Here is a 24,410-nt window from a genome sequence, read left to right as displayed (position 1 = left end):
CAAAAGTATCCTGTGACCTAAAGTTTAAAGTGGAACTGACAGCGTGTAACTACTTTGCAGATATGAAACAAACAGACAATAATAATTTCAGTCAAAAATATCAAATTCCCAGTTTATGCCACAAAACCAACTTTATGAGAGGTCTTAAAAATAGGTTATATTGACTCGGCGTTACATGACGTACACTAAGGCATTGTTGGTAGAATAGATGGGTGCAGATTAATGCATGTCTAATATAATTCACAGATAGAAAAATATTGCTGTCAGGTTGTTAATCCCAGCTGGTCTGTCGGGTTGTAAATCCCAGCTGGCCTGTCGGGTTGTTAATCCCAGCTGGCCTGTCGGGTTGTTAATCCAGCTGGTCTGTCGGGTTGTTAATCCCAGCTGGTCTGTCGGGTTGTTAATCCCAGCTGGCCTGTCGGGTTGTTAATCCCAGCTGGTCTGTCGGGTTGTTAATCCCAGCTGGTCTGTCGGGTTGTTAATCCCAGCTGGTCTGTCGGGTTGTTAATCCCAGCTGGTCTGTCGGGTTGTTAATCCCAGCTGGTCTGTCGGGTTGTTAATCCAGCTGGTCTGTCGGGTTGTTAATCCCAGCTGGTCTGTCGGGTTGTAAATCCCAGCTGGCCTGTCGGGTTGTAAATCCAGCTGGTCTGTCGGGTTGTAAATCCCAGCTGGTCTGTCGGGTTGTAAATCCTAGCTGGTCTGTCGGGTTGTAAATCCCAGCTGGTCTGTCAGGTTGTAACATTATTAACATTATGTTTTCGAATGACATCCCCAAGAGGTAAAGTATATAGTGAAAACAATAGTGGTCCTAAAACAGAACCTTGAGGAACACCAACATTTACAGTTGACACAACTAAGTCTTAATGTTTGTACAGTCAGCGTATTTAGAGTTCTGATTGGGTACGACAGTTTAACTATTCTAATGAGGCATCTATAAGTTATATTCTTCAAGAATCAATGGGTATACATCATCAATATTTAGAAGTCTAAAGATCAATGTATCAACTGCAGATTGTCCTTTTAAGATGTGGTCTGGGATGAACTGAATCCTGCTGCATAAAAAAAGCATAGGAAAAAGTATTTGAACCACGGGGTATTGTCCTAATCTGACTGAGTTTTTCCACCAGCTAATTAGCTCTCGACTCGGTCCAAGATGATGCAAAAAAAGACGACAACATTGACATTTTTCTTTCAAAAGTTTTTTTTCTCCCTACCATTTAAAAATTTAATAAATATTAACATTTAAAGCTTTTCATTCATGTATATACAAGAACTATACAATACACATAATGATGTTATGACCTGCAAGACAGAAATGAGGTAATGCACAACTTGAAACAGCGTGACATCAAGACCAACCACTCTGCAGACTTACAGCATTCCCTCTACTTCTCGACTGACATCATTATACTTTACATTCTGTTGGCTGGCTGTTAGTTTCTTAGATAATAATATGCTGCTGAAATGTACACTATATACAATATTACTTGAAAAATATATCACTTACAAAAAAAATATCAAGAATGGTTTTCTTTTTATCTTTTAAAGCATATGTGTGAGTTTTTCCACAAAGGTAATGTGCATGCTACAGTGGGGTTGGCTTTACAAACAGACTTGACCTGTTGACCTTTAGATGACCTCTGAGGTCAATCTTTTGTAAATGGTTGTTTGGGAAGCACGTCAACAATAAGAGCACCAATGGGGAGAAAGTGCCATCATCACCAAGACACTGCGACATCATCACCAATACATTGTGACATCATCTCCAATACATTGTGACATCATCAATACATTGTGACATCATCACTTCAACTTGTGACAGCCCCTCAAAGTGAAGGTTTTTATTGGCCGTGCCACACAATATCTTCACAATATTAAAGTTCAATAAGTAGTTCTGATGCACTTTCAAAATACGTTTGCAACAAACTGTACACAGATCAGGAAGTAAATGGTAGCAATGCAGTCGTCACATTGTTTAACATGTCTTGTAGTCATTTTAGTTCCAGCACCATTTTTATTTTCTTGTTTATTAATTCCATTTATTAACTGAAGCAGAGTTGGGGCCGAGTGATGCAGTGCAAATGCATAGAGATCACTCTGCTGGTTCGATGAGGTAACCATTAGTGGTCTAAGTCCACTGCCATGGATTAATTTTTTTAAATTTTATGTTAATTTATTCTTGCAGCAATCGGGTGAGAGTCCAGTCCAGGATAATCCATCAGATGGTTGTAATAATGTTGTAACAATGTTGTAATAAAGTTGTCACATTGTAACATTGTCATATTGTAACATTGTCACATTGTAACGCTGTAACACTCTAATGCTGTAACAACGTTGCAATAACGTTGAGCTGACAGAAGTCACGGTGGACCAGATTACTGAGCAGCAAGTCCCAGGATAAGTCAGTGATCATGTCAGCACATGGGACAGGGTCCTGGTTGTTCTGGTTCTGTGAGCCGAGTCTGATCCTACATCCTCCCTTCTTGACCTGGCAGCAGCAACGCCAGCCACAGTTCCAGCAGGCCTGGGTTCAGGGCCGGGGCCGGCGGATTGGCCTAAAGAGCGGTTGTTTGGACTGCTGTGCTCTTTAGATGGCGATAAAGCAGTGTCTCCATTGGATCGGAGCCGGAGAGGCGGGCTGGGACCTGGAGGTAGAGAAGGGAGCCCAGGGACCAAGTCTCCATTGGATCGGAGCCGGGGCCGGAGAGGCGGGCTGGGACCTGGAGGTAGAGAAGGGAGCCCAGGGACCAAGTCTCCATCCCTGACCCCAAAGGAAGGACCCTGGGGAACGACGGCACTCGCCGACGGTGAGGTGGTCAGGCCCTGAGCAGTGGAGCGAGGCCGTCTAGGGGTCTTAGTGGTTCGGGATGGGCTCTGGGTGGTGGTGGGAAGCGGGGAGTCTGATGGTTGGGTGGGGTTGGGCTGGGTAGAGGTCTCCTGGCCAGTCTCAGAGTCTGAGTCGGAGGATCCTCCAGTCTTGTGGAGGTCTGGGGATGGAGAGAAGAGGGTGGTGAAGCCTTCCTTCCTGTTGCAGGACTCACAGCACAGCTTGTTGTAGCCAGGAATGGAACAGTAACGGGCTAGGACCTCCATCTGGCAGAATATAGACTTGTCTCCAAGACATGGCTCATCTGTGGGGCGAGAGCAGAGTCAGAGTCAGACACAATACAGCTCTTTCCTCATACAGTAGTGACCTTAACCCAACACCTGGCAACCCAACACCTGGCAACCCAACACCTGGCAACCCAACACCTGGAAACCCAACACCTGGAAACCCAACACCTGGAAACCCAACACCTGGCAACCTCTTCAACTGTATCCAGCTCCGCTGGCATGCATTGAAAACTTGTGGCTTTCTCCTGGCTATTCTTTTGCAAAATAACTAAGAATGAACTGACTTATTTTCAAATAAATGTGTATTACATTTAACATCACATTAAGGTGTGGGCTGGTCACTGAATTAAAAAAGAACAATAGCAGGTGTATTTCTCTCCAGTAGCTGGCCTATTCTGTCCATTCATAATTCACCTGTGGGAACATGGTGCTTCTCAACACCCATGAATGATAAGATGCCGTCTGCTCTGTTTTAAGGTCCTTACTGCTGAATAGTGTCTGTTCCAGGTGTGTAGGAGTCAAAATAACAATGCTGGAAGAGCATATAAACAACTTTTGGAAAGCTCATATTCTGAGCTAGCCATTAAAAAAAGTATGGTCTACAGAAAGAGATGGAAGAGATGGCGACCCGCACACTGTGTGCACACAAATGAATACATCCAAAACTGAGGCTTGAATGCAAAATAAAGATGTTGATTAAAACACCTGACAACAGAAAGAGTTGGCCAATACTATCGAAGAGATTGTTAGTGAGGAAATTACGTCTGCCTTCGACTTGCAATTAAAACCGATAAATGAATCTCTTGCACTGCTCGTTTCTAAAAAAAAAATTGATATATACTCTACTGAAGTGGAAAGTTTGGAGACAGTGGCCAATGTAACAGAGGAGCGACACTATGACCTGGATGGAGAACGACCAACGGCTGGGTTTCACTGTTTATTTGTTTCACATCTATGGCCTATTAACACTAAAGATAACAAGTACATCATTAATAATACACACACTACTGTTCAAAAGTTTGGGGTCACTAGAAATTAGAAATGTCCTTGTTTTTTTAAAAGAAATTCAGATTTTTTTGTCCATTAAAATAACATCAAATTGATCAGAAATACAGTGTGGACATTGTTTACGTTGTAAATGACCTTTTAAAGGTCATGTAGCTGGGAAACAGCTGATGTTTAATGGAATACCTACATAGGCGTACAGAGGCCCATTATCAGCAACAATCACTTCTGTGCTAAAATGGTATGTTGTGTTAGCTAATCCAAGTTTTTTAAATTTTAAAACGCTAATTGATCATTGACCAAAACCCTTTCGCAATTATGTTAGCACAGCTGGAAACTGTAGTGCTAATTAAAGAAGCAATAAAACTGGCCTTCTATCTTTGATAAACACAGATATTAAACTGTTTTCCAAAATGTTGTCATCCGGTCTCGAGACTTACTTACCCAAATGGATCCACACGGACATAACCGTGGGAAGTAAGGGGTGGCCTGGTAGAGGTGGTCTCCACTGATACATCCCTTACACAATGTAATATGGTGTCTCCTATTGGCCTGGAAGAGGTGGTCTTCACTGATACATCCCTTACACAATGTAATATGGTGTCTCCTATTGGCCTGGAAGAGGTGGTCTTCACTGATACATCCCTTACACAATGTAATATGGTGTCTCCTATTGGCCTGGAAGAGGTGGTCTTCACTGATACATCCCTTACACAATGTAATATGGTGTCTCCTATTGGCCTGGAAGAGGTGGTCTCCACTGATACAGCCCTTACACAATGTAATATGGTGGTCTCCTATTGGCCTGGAAGAGGTGGTCTCCACTGATACATCCCTTACATAATGTAATATGGTGTCTCCTATTGGCCTGGTAGAGGTGGTCTCCACTGATACATCCCTTACACAATGTAATATGGTGTCTCCTATTGGCCTGGTAGAGGTGGTCTTCACTGATACAGCCCTTACACAATGTAATATGGTGTCTCCTATTGGCCTGGAAGAGGTGGTCTCCACTGATACATCCCTTACACAATGTAATATGGTGTCTCCTATTGGCCTGGTAGAGGTGGTCTCCACTGATACATCCCTTACACAATGTAATATGGTGTCTCCTATTGGCCTGGTAGAGGTGGTCTCCACTGATACAGCCCTTACACAATGTAAACTATGGTGTCTCCTATTGGCCTGGTAGAGGTGGTCTCCACTGATACATCCCTTACACAATGTAATATGGTGTCTCCTATTGGCCTGGTAGAGGTGGTCTCCACTGATACATCCCTTACACAATGTAATATGGTGTCTCCTATTGGCCTGGAAGAGGTGGTCTCCACTGATACATCCCTTACACAATGTAATATGGTGTCTCCTATTGGCCTGGTAGAGGTGGTCTCCACTGATACATCCCTTACACAATGTAATATGGTGTCTCCTATTGGCCTGGTAGAGGTGGTCTCCACTGATACATCCCTTACACAATGTAATATGGTGTCTCCTATTGGCCTGGTAGAGGTGGTCTCCACTGATACATCCCTTACACAATGTAATATGGTGTCTCCTATTGGCCTGGTAGAGGTGGTCTCCACTGATACATCCCTTACACAATGTAATATGGTGGTCTCCTATTGGCCTGGTAGAGGTGGTCTCCACTGATACATCCCTTACACAATGTAATATGGTGTCTCCTATTGGCCTGGTAGAGGTGGTCTCCACTGATACATCCCTTACACAATGTAAACTATGCTTTAATGCTATTATTGCTCACACTGTTTCCATTTGAAGAACAACGTAACTGGGATTCAAAACAACATGCCCATATTCCAATATTTCACAATAATGCCTTGTGATCTGGAGGACAGCCTCTAGCATCCCCTCAATGGTACAAATGTGGAATCCGTATCCTTACTAATGTCATGGACATTAATGGTTTAAGAACATTCCAAGGAAACATGTTTCTATATTTACAACTTAAGTCAGCTATGCTGGCCTATGGAGTCCTTTGGTAAACCCAGCTACTGAAACCTCCAATGATGGGATTTATCAAATAAGTTATCTGGGCTCCAGAGGAGATATATAATATATAAACAACTTTTGGAAAGCTCATATTCTGAGCTAGCCATTAAAAAAAGTATGGTCTACAGATCTACTTGAATCTGAACAACCCTTTAACTGGGGAGACAGGAGAGGAGGGGGGGGGGGGAGAGGAGGGGGTTCTTAAAGAGCTCTGATTAAAGAGCTCAGATTAAAAAATATGACCTTGGCATTCTGTAATCCAAACCACCAATTTATACATTTGAAGTTTGTTCATTTACTGTATTTAACACCAAAGAAACGTTTTACGCTGAAATTGGCCCCAACTCACAACTGTTCACTGTGTCCCCTAAATCAGGTAGGCACATTTTCATTTGATGTGGGTGTGCCCTGCAGATAAATGCCTTTTTCCCCCCTGAAGGTCATGAATTGAAATATTCAATGCTTCCCTTTAATTATGTTACTTAACGATGAAAGCCCCTTGAATCTCTCAGTCAATCAGAGAAGACTACTGCTGGAAGGAAAACACTGCTTGTCACACCCTGACCTTAGAGATCCTTTATATTCTCTATTTTGGTTAGGTCAGGGTGTGACTAGGGTGGGTAGTCTAGTTTTTACATTTCTATGTTGACCTGGTATGGTTCCCAATCAGAGGCAGCTGTCTATCTGTCACGGCTGATTCGACGAAGAGGTTTCGGACCAAAATGCAGCGTGGTAAGTGTCCATAGTTGTTTGTAATGAATAAACCGAAACACTACAAAACAATAAACGCAACATGAATAACCAAAACAGTACCGTGTGGTGAAACAGACACAGACACTGAAACAATCACCCACAAAGTACCCACAGAATATGGCTGCCTAAATATGGTTCCCAATCAGAGACAACGATAGACAGCTGCCTCTAATTGAGAACCAATCTAGGCAACCATAGACATACAATATACCTAGAAAGGAAACAGCCCCATAAACATACAAAAACCCCTAGACAAGGCTAAACACATACATCACCCATGTCACCCCCTGACCTAACCAGAATAACAAGGAAAACAAAGAATACTAAGGTCAGGGTGTGACACTATCGTTGTCTCTGATTGGGGATCATATTTATGCAGCCTTTTCCCACTGTGTTTTTGTGGGATCTTGTCTATGTCTAGTTGCCTGTGAGCACTACATTAGAGTCACCTTTTAGTTTTGCGCTTTCTTGTTTTTTTCCCCTGTGAGTTTCATCTAATAAACATGTGGAACTCTATGCACGCTGCGCCTTGGTCCATTCATTCAACACACGACCGTGACACTGCTGCTGAAAACTGATTGGCTCTAAAGATGGCCGACCACCTCACTCTCTCCCATTTAACCAGTGGATACAGTTACTATTAGAAGTTATAACACTAGAATCATCGACAACAAGAAGGAATGATCCTAGTCAAGGAACGACTGAGGGTGGCTGGATGGGGACTGGGTTATCTTTGTACTTGTAAACGCACTCTGAAATAAAAAAATAAAAATCTGAATTAAAAGTTGGTCACAAAAGAACAGATTTGGATCTCTTGGTGTAACGCCTAAAGGTTATGGGTTATGGGTTACTGTACTTCAAACATATTTCCCAGACACACTCTTTAATATCAGATCTTTCAAACGGTAAGCTGCTAAGAATAGAATAGACTAGAATCCAATCAAATCCAATACTAGAATAGACTAGAATCCAATAAAATCCAATAGAAGAATAGAATAGACTAGAATCCAATACAATCCAATAGAAGAATAGAATAGACTAGAATCCAATACAATCCAATAGAAGAATAGAATAGACTAGAATCCAATACAATCCAATAGAAGAATAGAATAGACTAGAATCCAATACAATCCAATAGAAGAACCGAATAGACTAGAATCCAATAGAAGAATAGAATAGACTAGAATCCAATAGAAGAATAGAATAGACTAGAATCCAATAGAAGAATAGAATAGACTAGAATCCAATAGAAGAATAGAATAGACTAGAATCCAATAAAATCCAATAGAAGCATCCCATGCTCACTTACTGAAGGAGAGTTTGTGGACAGGATTCTCAGGAACAATCTGATGTACACCCTCCGTCTTTGTCGTTGAATTCTCCATCGCTTCTTTGGTGAACGGGGGCAGGGATGACTGTCCTGTTTTTACCAGAGGATGAGAGACGGCAAGCTTTACAGATAATTACATGGTGGGACTTTGGGTTGCAAAAATCATAGGTTTTCCAGAAATCCAGGTTGGACGATTCCAGATTTCTTGCTTTTTCCCTTACTTCTTCTGGTAATGTACCAACTGGGAGTTCTGGACATCCTGGACATTTTGGGGAAGGTTACCTTAACTGCAACCCTACATAAGGGTTTTTTGGGAAGGTGATGGTTCTATGTGGAACCATAATGACTCAAATAGCCCTTTGAGCTCTTCAAATGGTTCTTTACAGTTCAGAACTAGGGTTCTTTACAGTTCAGAACTAGGGTTCTTTACAGTTCAGAACTAGGGTTCTTTACAGTTCAGAACTAGGGTTCTTTACAGTTCAGAACTAGGGTTCTTTACAGTTCATAAAATGGTTCTTATCTCTTTTAGTGATAATTAAAATGTAGGGGAAGCAGCTCATTAGAATATTTTGGGCGTGTGTAATTCCATTACATTTTGTATATGACAATGGTCAGTGATGGTGTCCTGTGAAAGACTCATGTTATGGCCTTGTGTTAGTTGAGAACAGCTGACTAAATCAGTCAGTGGGTCTCAATTCTCTCCTCAGGGACCCCAGCTGTTCCAGAGAAAGCTCACTTGTTTCAACTTGTCAATAATAACACCTATGGAATTTTAACAATATAACATGTCTGACCAGAATAAAACCCTGTATGGTTTTCAATAGGATCTACAAAGAACCTTTAAGATTAAAGAAGGTTCTTTATAGAACCATTCTCCATAAAAGTTCTATAAAGGACCCTAAGAAAAGGGTTGCAACCATAGTGGAACCCTGTTTGATGCTATATAGAACCTTTTATTAATGGTTCTCTATAGAACATTAGCACCATGTTCCATTTAGAACCTTGAGCATGGTTCTTCATAGAACCTTCAAAAAAGGTTACATAAACCACCAAAAGGAATTTGCTATGGCAACGGTTCCCGAACTCCCCAGGTAATCAGAGCCCTTTAAGAACCCCCTCCTCTCCTCTCCTGTCTCCCCAGGTAATCAGAGCCCTTTAAGAACCCCTGTTCCTCTCCTCTCCTGTCTCACCAGGTAATCAGAGCTCGTTAAGAACCCCCTCCTCCCCTCTCCTGTCTCCCCAGGTAATCAGAGCTCTTTATGAACCCCCTCCTCTCCTCTCCTGTCTCCCCAGGTAATCAGAGCTCTTTATGAACCCCCTCCTCTCCTCTCCTGTCTCCCCAGGTAATCAGAGCCCTTTAAGAACCCCCTCCTCTCCTCTCCTGTCTCACCAGGTAATCAGAGCTCGTTAAGAACCCCCTCCTCCCCTCTCCTGTCTCCCCAGGTAATCAGAGCTCTTTAAGAACCCCTGTTCCTCTCCTCTCCTGTCTCACCAGGTAATCAGAGCTCGTTAAGAACCCCCTCCTCTCCTCTCCTGTCTCCCCAGGTAATCAGAGGTCTTTAAGAACCCCCTCCTCTCCTCTCCTGTCTCCCCAGGTAATCAGAGCTCTTTAAGAACCCCTGTTCCTCTCCTCTCCTGTCTCCCCAGGTAATCAGAGCTCTTTAAGAACCCCCTCCTCTCCTGTCTCCCCAGGTAATCAGAGCTCGTTAAGAACGCCCTCCTCTCCTCTCCTGTCTCCCCAGGTAATCAGAGCTCTTTAAGAACCCCCTCCTCCCCTCTCCTGTCTCCCCAGGTAATCAGAGCTCGTTAAGAACCCCCTCCTCTCCTGTCTCCCCAGGTAATCAGAGGTCTTTAAGAACCCCCTCCTCTCCTCTCCTGTCTCCCCAGGTAATCAGAGCTCGTTAAGAACCCCCTCCTCTCCTCTCCTGTCTCCCCAGGTAATCAGAGCTCGTTAAGAACCCCCTCCTCTCCTCTCCTGTCTCCCCAGGTAATCAGAGCTCGTTAAGAACCTCCTGTTCCTCTCCTCTCCTAAATGTCACCCAGTCATGTTTGGACAACTCTCATCCTCCTTTCTAATACTTCATAAAGAGGTGTACCCTAAATGTGTTTCACCCCCTCCTCAGAAAACAGAACTGGGTACAAAGCTGAATTCCCCCTCATTCCCCCCAGGTGTTATGGAGGAGAAGGGTCCATTTATATTGGCCTTTCCCAACTGTTCAGATGCATGTATAGACACAGATACAGACGTGCACACACACGCACTAACACACACGCACAGTCTTGCACAGCTAACCTGGTGGGGACATACAATTCAGTCCCATTCAAAATCCTATTTTCCTTAACCCCTAACCCTAAGGCTAACCCTAACCATAACCCAAAAACCTAACCTTAACCCTAAAACTAAAACTAATCCTTGCTCCTAACCCTAAACCTAATTCTTACCCTAACACTAATTCTAACCTTAACCCTAAACCTAATTCTAATCCTAACACTAATTCTAGCCTTAACCCTAAACCCACTAGAAATAGCATTTGACCTCGTGGGGGAAAACAAAATGTCCCCAGTTATGTTTGTTCGTTTACTATTCTCGTTGGGACTTCTGGTCAAGTATAGTTTATGGTTTAAGTTAAACGCGCGCATGCACATGCACACACACACACACACACACACACACACACACACACACACACACACACACACACACACACACACACAGAACAACACACACACACACACACAAACACACACACACACACACACACACACACACACACACACACACACACACACACACACACACACACACACACACACACACACACACACAATAAGTGCTACAGAGGTCTCCTGAAGCACTAATAGGGATAGCAGGAGAAACAGTTATTACACATCATTGACTTCTATCTTTGTGTGTGTGTGTGTGTGTGTGTGTGTGTGTGTGTGTGTGTGTGTGTGTGTGTGTGTGTGTGTGTGTGTGTGTGTTGTTCTGTGTGTGTGTGTGTGTGTGTGTCTGTAAGAGCATGCATGTGTGTGTATGTACTCTACCTGGACACGGGCTCAGTTTACAGATGAGGACGGTTTCAGGCTTGTCTCCCTCACACTGGCCGATGGTGTTGTCTGTGGCTCTACACACAACCTGTCTCTGTCGAATCCCCTCTCCACAGCTTACTGAACACTGTGGTGGCCACACAGAGAAACAGCGAGTCAGATAACCTGTCTCTGTCGAATCCCCTCTCCACAGCTTACTGAACACTGTGGTGGCCACACAGAGAGACAGCGGGTCAGATAACCTGTCTCTGTCGAATCCCCTCTCCACAGCTTACTGAACACTGTGGTGGCCACACAGAGAGACACAGAGAAACAGCGGGTCAGATAACCTGTCTCTGTCGAATCCCCTCTCCACAGCTTACTGAACACTGTGGTGACCACACAGAGAGACAGCGGGTCACATAACCTGTCTCTGTCGAATCCCCTCTCCACAGCTTACTGAACACTGTGGTGGCCCCACACAGAGAGACACAGAGAAACAGCGGGTCAGATAACCTGTCTCTGTCGAATCCCCTCTCCACAGCTTACTGAACACTGTGGTGGCCACACAGAGAGACAGCGGGTCAGATAACCTGTCTCTGTCGAATCCCCTCTCCACAGCTTACTGAACACTGTGGTGGCCCCACAGAGAGACAGCGGGTCAGATAACCTGTCTCTGTCGAATCCCCTCTCCACAGCTTACTGAACACTGTGGTGGCCACACAGCGAGACAGCGGGTCAGATAACCTGTCTCTGTCGAATCCCCTCTCCACAGCTTACTGAACACTGTGGTGGCCACACAGAGAGACAGCGGGTCAGATAACCTGTCTCTGTCGAATCCCCTCTCCACAGCTTACTGAACACTGTGGTGGCCCCACAGAGAGACAGCGGGTCAGATAACCTGTCTCTGTCGAATCCCCTCTCCACAGCTTACTGAACACTGTGGTGGCCCCACAGAGACAGCGGGTCAGACGAGACTCAAAGCAGCTGGCTCTTCACCGTTGTTAGAAACAACGCTGAAATCCCTAGAACAGTCAGCTAGCACACTTCCTAAAACAAATCGATATAGAGCAACTTCCCTTTCCAGAAAACCTGCTAAACAACACAGGAACTGGACTGGAAGAGGGTCTGGATACGCTAACCATCCTCTTCACGTCCTTCAGTGTGGTGACTGGAGAATGTTCCACACCAGGGTTCAGCTTCATTACAATTCAATTCAGTCAATTTCACAAAGAAAACTACAATTCTATTTTAGTGAACAGAAATTCCAATTCCATCATTGATTGAATTGAAATCGAGTTGACCCCAATTCTGATAAGTAGTACTGTGAGCTGTGTGACAGAGCTCCATGACCAGGTCCCTGTCTGTACTGAAGGCTCTGTGGTGGAGCTCCATGCTGGGACCCACCTGTGACCAGGCCCTTGTCTAGTAAACAGTCTGCTCTGAGACAGAGCTCCATGGTGGGACCAAAGATGTGTATAAACCCTAGATGACTGACAGGGGGCGCTGTATTGAAGCCACCGCACAGCCATCTTAGTAGTGCTCCTCCAGTGTAGAAAAGATGTTGGAAGCTATAGAACTGCATGTATTCATATCTACATTCGTTGTTAACAAGTCTATATTCTATTAGACACCGTAACACAGACTTTATAATTATTCAATGTGAGCTAAACATTTTCTTTTTTTTAATAACATGTAAAAAATAATATATGAAACCATTTTTCCTTAATGTACTAATGTTATTGGCCCTACTACAAAGGAACTTAATTAAATACATGTCATTTTGTCCTTCATTGAAATACTGTTGAATTCCATGTATTTCAATGGTGGACTGGCCCTACAGGGTGGTGTTAATGAGGTCAACCGGTGGCCCTACAGGGTGGTGTTAATGAGGCCAACCGGTGGCCCTACAGGGTGGTGTTAATGAGGTCAGCCGGTGGCCCTACAGGGTGGTGTTAATGAGGCCAGCCGGTGGCCCTACAGGGTGGTGTTAATGAGGTCAACCGGTGGCCCTACAGGGTGGTGTTAATGAGGCCAGCCGGTGGCCCTACAGGGTGGTGTTAATGAGGCCAGCCGGTGGCCCTACAAGGTGGTGTTAATGAGGCCAGCCGGTGGCCCTACAGGGTGGTGTTAATGAGGTCAACCGGTGGCCCTACAGGGTGGTGTTAATGTGGCCAGCCGGTGGCCCTACAGGGTGGTGTTAATGAGGCCAACCGGTGGCCCTACAGGGTGGTGTTAATGAGGTCAACCGGTGGCCCTACAGGGTGGTGTTAATGAGGCCAACCGGTGGCCCTACAGGGTGGTGTTAATGAGGCCAGCCGGTGGCCCTACAGGGTGGTGTTAATGAGGTCAACCGGTGGCCCTACAGGGTGGTGTTAATGAGGCCAGCCGGTGGCCCTACAGGGTGGTGTTAATGAGGTCAACCGGTGGCCCTACAGGGTGGTGTTAATGAGGTCAACCGGTGGCCCTACAGGGTGGTGTTAATGAGGCCAGCCGGTGGCCCTACAGGGTGGTGTTAATGAGGTCAACCGGTGGCCCTACAGGGTGGTGTTAATGAGGTCAACCGGTGGCCCTACAGGGTGGTGTTAATGAGGCCAGCCGGTGGCCCTACAGGGTGGTGTTAATGAGGCCAGCCGGTGGCCCTACAGGGTGGTGTTAATGAGGCCAGCCGGTGGCCCTACAGGGTGGTGTTAATGAGGCCAACCGGTGGCCCTACAGGGTGGTGTTAATGAGGCCAGCCGGTGGCCCTACAGGGTGGTGTTAATGAGGCCAACCGGTGGCCCTACAGGGTGGTGTTAATGAGGCCAGCCGGTGGCCCTACAGGGTGGTGTTAATGAGGCCAACCGGTGGCCCTACAGGGTGGTGTTAATGAGGCCAGCCGGTGGCCCTACAGGGTGGTGTTAATGAGGTCAACCGGTGGCCCTACAGGGTGGTGTTAATGAGGTCAACCGGTGGCCCTACAGGGTGGTGTTAATGAGGCCAACCGGTGGCCCTACAGGGTGGTGTTAATGAGGTCAAACGGTGGCCCTACAGGGTGGTGTTAATGAGGCCAGCCGGTGGCCCTACAGGGTGATGTTAATGAGGTCAACCGGTGGCCCTACAGGGTGGTGTTAATGAGGCCAACCGGTGGCCCTACAGGGTGGTGTTAATGAGGCTAGCCGGTAGCCCTACAGGGTGGTGTTAATGAGGTCAACCGGTGGCCCTACAGGGTGGTGTTAATGAGGCCAGCCGGTGGCCCTACAGGGTGGTGTTAATGAGGCCAACCGGTGGCCCTACAGGTTGGCGTTAATGAGGCCAACCGGTGGCCCTACAGGGTGGTGTTAATGAGGTCAACCGGTGGCCCTACAGGGTGGTGTTAATGAGGCCAACCGGTGGCCCTACAGGGTGGTGTTAATGAGGCCAACCGGTGGCCCTACAGGGTGGTGTTAATGAGGCCAGCCGGTGGCCCTACAGGGTGGTGTTAATGAGGCCAACCGGTGGCCCTACAGGTTGGCGTTAATGAGGCCAACCGGTGGCCCTACAGGGTGGCGTTAATGAGGCCAACCGGTGGCCCTACAGGGTGGTGTTAATGAGGCCAACCGGTGGCCCTACAGGGTGGTGTTAATGAGGCCAACCGGTGGCCCTACAGGGTGGTGTTAATGAGGTCAACCGGTGGCTTCGGCAACCCAGGGGTTAAATACGTCATTGGCTGGGACACACCTGTGACCAGACCCTTGTCTAGAGTATACTCTGTAGTGAAGCTCTATACTCTGTGGTGAAGCTCCATGCTGGGACACACCTGTGTCCAGGCCCTTGTCTAGAGTATACTCTGTGGTGAAGCTCTATGCTGGGACCCACCTGTGTCCAGGCCCTTGTCTAGAGTATACTCTGTGGTGAAGCTCTATGCTGGGACCCACCTGTGTCCAGGCCCTTGTCTAGAGTATACTCTGTGGTGAAGCTCTATGCTGGGACACACCTGTGTCCAGGCCCTTGTCTAGAGTATACTCTGTGGTGAAGCTCTATGCTGGGACCCACCTGTGTCCAGGCCCTTGTCTAGAGTATACTCTGTAGTGAAGCTCTATACTGGGACCCACCTGTGTCCAGGCCCTTGTCTAGAGTATACTCTGTAGTGAAGCTCTATGCTGGGACCCACCGGTGTCCAGGCCCTTGTCTAGAGTATACTCTGTGGTGAAGCTCTATACTGGGACCCACCTGTGTCCAGGCCCTTGTCTAGAGTATACTCTGTGGTGAAGCTCTATACTGGGACCCACCTGTGTCCAGGCCCTTGTCTAGAGTATACTCTGTGGTGAAGCTCTATGCTGGGACCCACCTGTGTCCAGGCCCTTGTCTAGAGTATACTCTGTAGTGAAGCTCTATACTGGGACCCACCTGTGTCCAGGCCCTTGTCTAGAGTATACTCGGTAGTGAAGCTCTATGCTGGGACCCACCGGTGTCCAGGCCCTTGTCTAGAGTATACTCTGTGGTGAAGCTCTATACTGGGACCCACCTGTGTCCAGGCCCTTGTCTAGAGTATACTCTGTGGTGAAGCTCTATTCTGGGACCCACCTGTGTCCAGGCCCTTGTCTAGAGTATACTCTGTGGTGAAGCTCTATACTGGGACCCACCTGTGCCCAGGCCCTTGTCTAGAGTACACTCTGTAGTGAAGCTCTATGCTGGGACCCACCTGTGTCCAGGCCCTTGTCTAGAGTATACTCTGTGGTGAAGCTCTATGCTGGGACCCACCTGTGACCAGGCCCCTGTCCTCCACTGTGCAGGGCAGGCAGAGGGGTTACAGACCTTCCTGGTCTCAGGCTTGTCCTCTGTACAGTACTTAGTGTGGACCGTCCGGTTGGTGCCGTTGTGGAGGGCCTGCATACACTGAACAACCCTGGACTGGTAGCCAATCTTCCCACACGTCTTACTGCACAGGTTCCACTCCTCCACCAACCACCTGGGAGAGGAGGGAGAGAAAGGGAGGGAGGGAGAGAGAGGGAGGGAGGATTGGGGGCAGACAGAATAAGAGAGGGGGGGGGGCAGACAGAACAAGAGAGAGGAGAGCAGACAGAACAAGAGAGAGCACATTTTTTAAATCTGTCCACTACTGGGAATGACTAGGTTATTATCTCATTATTCAATCTGTCCATTACTGGGAATGACTAGGTTATTATCTCATTATTCAATCTGTCCACTACTGAGAATGACTAGGTTATCATCTCATTATTCAATCTGTCTACTACTGGGAATGACTAGGTTATTATCTCATTATTCAATCTGTCCACTACTGGGAACGACTAGGTTATTATCTCATTATTCAATCTGTCCACTACCGAGAACGACTAGGTTATTATCTCATTATTCAATCCGTCCACTACTGGGAACGACTAGGTTATTATCTCATTATTCAATCTGTCCACTACTGGGAACGACTAGGTTACTATCTCATTATTCAATCAGTCTACTACTGGGAATGACTAGGTTATTAGCTCATTATTCAATCTGTCCACTACTGGGAACGACTAGGTTATTATCTCATTATTCAATCCGTCCACTACTGGGAACGACTAGGTTATTATCTCATTATTCAATCTGTCCACTACTGGGAACGACTAGGTTATTATCTCATTATTCAATCTGCCCATTACTGAGAACGACTAGGTTATTATCTCATTATTCAATCTGTCCACTACTGGGAACGACTAGGTTATTATCTCATTATTCAATCTGTCCACTACTGGGAACGACTAGGTTATTATCTCATTATTCAATCTGTCCACTACTGGGAATGACTAGGTTATTATCTCATTATTCAATCTGTCCACTACTGGGAATGACTAGGTTATTATCTCATTATTCAATCTGTCCCCTACTGGGAACGACTAGGTTATTATCTCATTATTCAATCTGTCCACTACTGGGAACGACTAGGTTATTATCTCATTATTCAATCTGTCCACTACTGAGAATGACTAGGTTATGATCTCATTATTCAATCTGTCCACTACTGGGAACGACTAGGTTATTATCTCATTATTCAATCTGTCCACTACTGGGAACGACTAGGTTACTATCTCATTATTCAATCAGTCTACTACTGGGAATGACTAGGTTATTAGCTCATTATTCAATCTGTCCACTACTGGGAACGACTAGGTTATTAGCTCATTATTCAATCTGTCCACTACTGGGAACGACTAGGTTACTATCTCATTATTCAATCAGTCTACTACTGGGAATGACTAGGTTATTAGCTCATTATTCAATCTGTCCACTACTGGGAACGACTAGGTTATTAGCTCATTATTCAATCTGTCCACTACTGGGAACGACTAGGTTATTATCTCATTATTCAATCTGTCCACTACTGGGTACGACTAGGTTATTAGCTCATTATTCAATCTGTCCACTACTGGGAACGACTAGGTTATTAGCTCATTATTCAATCTGTCCACTACTGAGAATGACTAGGTTATTATCTCATTATTCAATCTGTCCACTACTGGGAACGACTAGGTTATTATCTCATTATTCAATCTGTCCACTACTGGGAACGACTAGGTTATTATCTCATTATTCAATCTGTCCACTACTGGGAACGACTAGGTTATTATCTCATTATTCAATCAGTCCACTACTGAGAATGACTAGGTTAGTCATTCAGACAGAGTGCATTAGCTTCAGTCCCTCTTCGAGAGGAAGTGTCCCTTAGAGCGATGATGATGATGATGAAATGGATGCTCTCCTATCAACATGGCTCGGACATGGACAGAAAGGATAGAGGGGGAGAGTGAAGGGGAGAGGAGCTCACGTTGGCTGGCTGCACTCGTTCACGTTGCACCTCTTCCGGATGGGTTTGGGCTTCTTGCTGGTTTCACAGAGGTTCCGGTGCACCAGTCGACTGTCGCTCTTCCTCCTGCATCCGTATTTGGTGTACTGTATACCTGCCAGACGGTCCAATTAAATGGGTTTAGTACAATCTGTTGTAACATCTGACAAAAACATAACATTTTCTAATTTATACTGTAAATCATTTTACAGAAAGAAAATGCAGGTGGCCGTATGTACTAAGACTGGAGAGAGAGCGTGTGCGCACACACACACACACACACACACACACACACACACACACACACACACACACACACACACACACACACACACACACAATGACAGAGCAACAGGGTAGGAGGAACCATTTGAATGTGAATGTGTCAGAGGCCCCTGAGCAGCATGCCCCGAGGACATTTAGGCTCTGCTCTGCATCAACCAGGTTGGGACAATAGCACCAACCCATAGCAGGTTGCCAGGTTGGGCCATCGCACAAACCCACAGCAGGTTGCCAGGTTGGGCCAATAGCACCAACCCACAGCAGGTTGCCAGGTTGGGCCAATAGCACCAACCCACAGCAGGTTGCCAGGTTGGGTCAATAGCACCAACCCATAGCAGGTTGCCAGGTTGGGCCAATAGCACCAACCCACAGCAGGTTGCCAGGTTGGGCCAATAGCACCAACCCACAGCAAGGGTACTTGGCAGGCCAGGCACAAATGGAAACAACCATCAGGGACCTTTCTGTAGCAGGTGAGATTGAATTAATCTGGTCTAAAGAGCCTCTCCACAACCAGCCCCCCCCCCCCCCCCCCCCACACACAGAGAATCCACCTGGTCTAAAGAGCCGCTCCACAACCAACCCCACCCCCCACACACAGAGAATCTACCTGGTCTAAAGAGCCGCTCCACAACCAACCCCACCCCCCACACACAGAGAATCCACCTGGTCTAAAGAGCCGCTCCACAACCAACCCCACCCCCCACACACAGAGTATCCACCTGGTCTAAAGAGCCACTCCACAACCAACCCCACCCCCCACACACAGAGTATCCACCTGGTCTAAAGAGCCACTCCACAACCAACCCCACCCCCCACACACAGAGAATCCACCTGGTCTAAAGAGCCGCTTCACAACCAGGCCCCCCCATACACACACCTCCCCCACAGGGTTTAGAGCACTGCGACCAGCTCTTCAGGGCCCACTCGTAGGTATCCAGCTCGGCCAGGAGAACGTTGTTATTGGTGATGACCGGCAGCAGGTCCTCATGGATAATGTACTTATATGTCAGACTGATCTTAGTGTCCTCCTCCTGTGGAATGACCTAGAAGAGGACAGGGAGAAAGAGGACACGATGACAGAGAGAGAGACACAGGGAGAAAGAGGACACGATGACAGAGAGAGAGAGAGACAGGGAGAACGAGAGTGAGAGAAAGACAGAGAGAGAGAAAGAGAAAGATAAACAATTGATTCCCATTCAAAATCCTATTTTCCCTAATCCCTAAACCTAACCCTTAACCTAAGTCTGACCTTAACATTAACCCCAAATCCTAACCCCAAACCTAAGCCTAAGATCCTAAGCCTAAAATAGCTTTTTTCCTTGTGGGGACAGGTGAAATGTCGCTACTTGTCCGAATTGCCCTCGTTTTACTATCCTTGTAAGGACTTATGGTCCCCACAAAGATAGTAAAACCAAAATCACACACACACACACACACACACACACACACACACACAGTGGACAATAGTGCTGAGCAATTAACCAACATTTCAGAATTTTTTCAGATTATTAAACAACTAATTCACCAACGTCAGTTCAATTACTTGAATTCCATTTTGTTCCGTTATTTGTGAACCCAATGCACATTTCCTCTAGAGGGAAATCAAATCATTCACAAGAGAACTCATCTCAAGAACTAAGTGGGATGATGGGCTGAAGGGAGATTCAGTTTTTCATGAAGCAAATTTTCAACCTAGTTCAGCACAGAAACGTGGTAATTAACTACAATGACCATAATCCCTTGCGGCAGTTTTCCCCCCAGTTTAGGCAGAGATACATACACTTTTACTCCTGCTACGTTTGGTTAGATACACACAGACCACATGAGGGAGGAATGTACACAACAAGAGGGACAGACAGTTGGTGAACGTTTACCTGAACTACTTTGAAGAACTAGTCAAATGATTTCTACAGACAGCTCTGTAGCTTACTTAGGCAGGCTAGCCTAGCTAAACAGGATGACTACAGACAGCTCTGCAGCTTACTTAGGCAGGCTAGCCTAGCTAAACAGGATGACTACAGACAGCTCTGCAGCTTACTTAGGCAGGCTAGCCTAGCTAAACAGGATGACTACAGATAGCTCTGTAGCTTACTTAGGCAGGCTAGCCTAGCTAAACAGGATGACTACAGATAGCTCTGCAGCTTACTTAGGCAGGCTAGCCTAGCTAAACAGGATGACTACAGATAGCTCTGTAGCTTACTTAGGCAGGCTAGCCTAGCTAAACAGGATGACTACAGACAACTCTGCAGCTTACTTAGGCAGGCTAGCCTAGCTAAACAGGATGACTACAGACAACTCTGCAGTATATTTAGGCAGGTTAGCCTAGCTAGATAGGATGACTACAGACAGCTCTGCAGCATATTTAGGCAGGCTAGCCTAGCTAGATAGGATGACGGCTGACTGCTACTGCCAGAGATGATGAGTTTAAGGAATGAAAAATATTAAAGTCATTAAATTAAAACTAAGTAAATATACACAACTGAATATTTTATTGTTTAATAGTTATTTCCTATTTTTCTAATGATGTCTACCCAATGTGGACCTGACAGAGACAATGGAATGTTTTCAATGCTTTGGCAATTACATTTGTACTATTTTTGGCTTTGTAATTTCCATTAAAAGGTCACTATATCATAATACATTTAATGTTATCAAAACCGAAATCGAAAACCACAATATTTTGTTTTACTAATCGTACCGAAACCGATCTAGAAAAACACTAATTACCACTAGTGGACAATCAAAGATGATTAAAATCACAGTGAAGGTGCTCCACTGTCTTTCTAGGGGACTGACTGGAGTGTGTAGTTGAACCTCAACGTGAACCATTGGGAACGGAGTCCTGTATCTTCTGACCACATGCTGCTGTGTCGGATAGTGATCATTTGGGTCGGCCTGTTTTGGGTAAAATGAGAATTGAGGCGATGCACACCTGCACCCCAACTGTCACTTGTCAATGTTTCAAAATTCAGCCTGTATGTGTGTGGGGGTGCACGTGTCTGGGTGTGTATGTGTGTGTGTGTGGGTGCATGTGTCTGGGTGTGTATGTGTGTGTGTGGGTGCACGTGTCTGGGTGTGTATGTGTGTGTGTGTGTGTGTGCGTGCATGTGTCTGGGTGTGTGTGTGTGTGCACGTGTCTGGGTGTGTGTGTGTGTGCACGTGTCTGGGTGTGTGTGTCTGAGTGTGCGTCTTACTAGATCCATCAGTTTCGTCTTCTTACCAGAACAACGATGCCCTCGTGAAGGGGGCCGATTGTTTTCAGGGTTTCTTTCTCGCCGCTTCCGAAGACGTACTCCCACTCCAAACCGCTGTCGATGAAGGTTCTGGACTTGGCATCTCCACTTTTTGCGTTCAATATGAAGCTGCCTGTGACTTGATTCTTAACAGCTGTGAAACACAAAGAAAAACGTCTGATTCACAATGTGTTTTCATCCGTTGGATAGTCTGACAGGACCAGCACAGCAGAAACAGGCTATACAGAGGGGGGGGGGGGGGGGGTGACCAACTGTTCCAACCCGCGTATGTGGGGCGGCAGGGTAGCCTAGTGGTTAGAGTGTAGGGGCGGCAGGGTAGCCTAGTGGTTAGAGTGTAGGGACGGCAGGTAGCCTAGTGGTTAGAGTGTAGGGGCGGCAGGGTAGCCTAGTGGTTAGAGTGTAGGGGCGGCAGGGTAGCCTAGTGGTTAGAGTGTAGGGGGGGCAGGGTAGCCTAGTGGTTAGAGTGTAGGGCCGGCAGGGTAGCCTAGTGGTTAGAGTGTAGGGACGGCAGGGTAGCCTAGTGGTTAGAGTGTAGGGGCGGCAGGGTAGCCTAGTGGTTAGAGTGTAGGGGCGGCAGGGTGGCCTAGTGGTTAGAGTGTAGGGGCGGCAGGGTAGCCTAGTGGTTAGAGTGTAGGGGCGGCAGGGTAGCCTAGTGGTTAGAGTGTAGGGGCGGCAGGGTAGCCTAGTGGTTAGAGTGTAGGGGCGGCAGGGTAGCCTAGTGGTTAGAGTGTAGGGGCGGCAGGGTAGCCTAGTGGTTAGAGTGTATGGACGGCAGGGTAGCCATGTGGTTAGAGTGTAGGGACGGCAGGGTAGCCTAGTGGTTAGAGTGTAGGGGCGGCAGTTAGCCTAGTGGTTAGAGTGTAGGGGCGGCAGGGTAGCCTAGTGGTTAGAGCGTTGGACTAGTAACTGGAAAGTTGCAAGTTCAAATCCCCGAGCTGACAAGGTACAAATCTGTCGTTCTGTCCCTGAACAGGCAGTTAACCCACTGTTCCTCAGCCGTCATTGAAATTAAGAATGTGTGTGTGTGTGTGTGTGTGTTCAACTAGAATTCCATGACAATCGTCTTCCATTGGAAACACACATTCGCTACATTCAATTTCAGGAAACTCTAAACTTTTCTATAACAGTAATGACATTCGAATTCTTACTGAGAGAGCAGAGCAACGATAGAAGTTTACAGCCGTTATATGACATTGCTTCAGGGCTGCATAAAAGGTTCAATCTGCGATAGCTACCGTTGTTCAGTGTTCATTTCAAATAGAGATCTATACAGTGCCTTGCGAAAGTATTCGGCCCCCTTGAACTTTGCGACCTTTTGCCACATTTCAGGCTTCAAACAGAAAGATATAAAACTGTATTTTTTTGTGAAGAATCAACAACAAGTGGGACACAATCATGAAGTGGAACGACATTTATTGGATATTTCAAACTTTATTAACAAATCAAAAACTGAAAAAAGCCCCTTTACTTTCAGATAACTAAGGTCAGGGTGTGACAGTAATGAGGCAGAGACCACACTGTATCTGTCCAACACCATGGTACCATGTCTACTGCCCCTCTTCATCTGCTGCCCACCCACTCTCCTGTTTATGCTCTGTCTCTATATTATGTTAGATAAACTCTGCACACACACACACACACACACACACACACACACACACACACACACACACACACACACACACACACACACACACACACACACAGACACACACTCACCAGACACTGCGGGCCCTGCTAGACATGATTAGCATTTCAAAAATGAAAATATCTGATGTCTGGTCCGAGCTGGCGAGCATTACTAACAGGCTAAAACTCTACAGGGCTGCAGTCATGCACTGCTGACGATCATACAGGAAATGTGTGTGGGTGGGGTTGTGTGTGTGTGTGTGTGTGTGTGTGTGTGTGTGTGTGTGTGTGTGTTTGTGTGTGTGTGTGTGTGTGTGTGTGTGTGTGTGTGTGTGTGTGTGTGTGTGTGTGTGTGAGTTCTGTAGTCATGCTCTGCGGATGTCCCTACTGTAAATGTACACTACTTGGCCAAAAGCTTGTTGAATATCTCATTGGAGTTGGTCCCTCCCTTTGCTGCTATAACAGCCTCCACTCTTCTGGGAAGGCTTTCCACTAGATGTTGGAACATTGCTGCTATAACAGCCTCCACTCTTTTGGGAAGGCTTTCCACTAGATGTTGGAACATTGCTGCTATAACAGCCTCCACTCTTTTGGGAAGGTTTTCCACTAGATGTTGGAACATTGCTGCTGTAACAGCCTCCACTCTTCTGGGAAGGCTTTCCACTAGATGTTGGAACATTGCTGCTATAACAGCCTCCACTCTTCTGGGAAGGCTTTCCACTAGATGTTGGAACATTGCTGCTATAACAGCCTCCACTCTTTTGGGAAGGCTTTCCACTAGATGTTGGAACATTGCTGTGTGGACTTGCTTCCATTCAGCCACAAGAGCATTAGTGAGGTCGGGCACTGATGTTGGGTGATTAGGTCTGGCTCACAGTTGTCATTCCAATTCATCCCAAAGGTGTTTTATCCTGCTGTAACGAGACACACTTACCAATTATGTGGGAGGAAGTCTCATTCTCCTCTATAACGATGTGTCGGGCACCGATCGGAATATCAAACATCTTCAGCATGCCTATAGGACAACACAACAAGACAATATGAAACATCTTCAGCATGCCTATAGGACAACACAACAAGACAATATGAAACATCTTCAGCATGCCTATAGGACAACACAACAAGACAATATGAAACATCTTCAGCATGCCTATAGGACAACACAACAAGACAATATGAAACATCTTCAGCATGCCTATAGGAC

The 24,410-nt window shown here is 46.1% G+C and overlaps 1 protein-coding gene across 4 annotated transcripts in view; it reads right to left on the bottom strand.

Annotated features, from left to right (window-relative positions):
* Nucleotides 1–1,183: 1,183 nt before the first annotated feature.
* The window catches only part of LOC109887346 (A disintegrin and metalloproteinase with thrombospondin motifs 3), a 157,807-nt gene continuing 134,580 nt past the window's right edge, over nt 1,184–24,410 (bottom strand). For 2 of the 4 annotated variants that reach the window (XM_031816171.1, XM_031816170.1), the window contains exons 15-22: nt 24,141–24,221; nt 21,544–21,710; nt 19,201–19,366; nt 18,024–18,156; nt 15,962–16,169; nt 11,258–11,387; nt 8,192–8,302; nt 1,184–3,131 (exon numbers count right to left, since the gene is read on the bottom strand). In XM_031816171.1, coding sequence (XP_031672031.1) covers nt 2,410–3,131; nt 8,192–8,302; nt 11,258–11,387; nt 15,962–16,169; nt 18,024–18,156; nt 19,201–19,366; nt 21,544–21,710; nt 24,141–24,221 — 1,718 coding nt within the window. In that variant the 3' untranslated portion in view covers nt 1,184–2,409. The other 2 variants (XM_031816173.1, XM_031816174.1) reach the window with 2 other exon arrangements.

The sequence above is a fragment of the Oncorhynchus kisutch genome, unplaced genomic scaffold (assembly GCF_002021735.2).
Source record: "Oncorhynchus kisutch isolate 150728-3 unplaced genomic scaffold, Okis_V2 scaffold754, whole genome shotgun sequence".
Lineage (NCBI taxonomy): Eukaryota > Metazoa > Chordata > Actinopteri > Salmoniformes > Salmonidae > Oncorhynchus > Oncorhynchus kisutch.
Note: the sequence above shows the minus strand (reverse complement) of the source record. Positions and strands in the feature narration are given on the sequence as shown.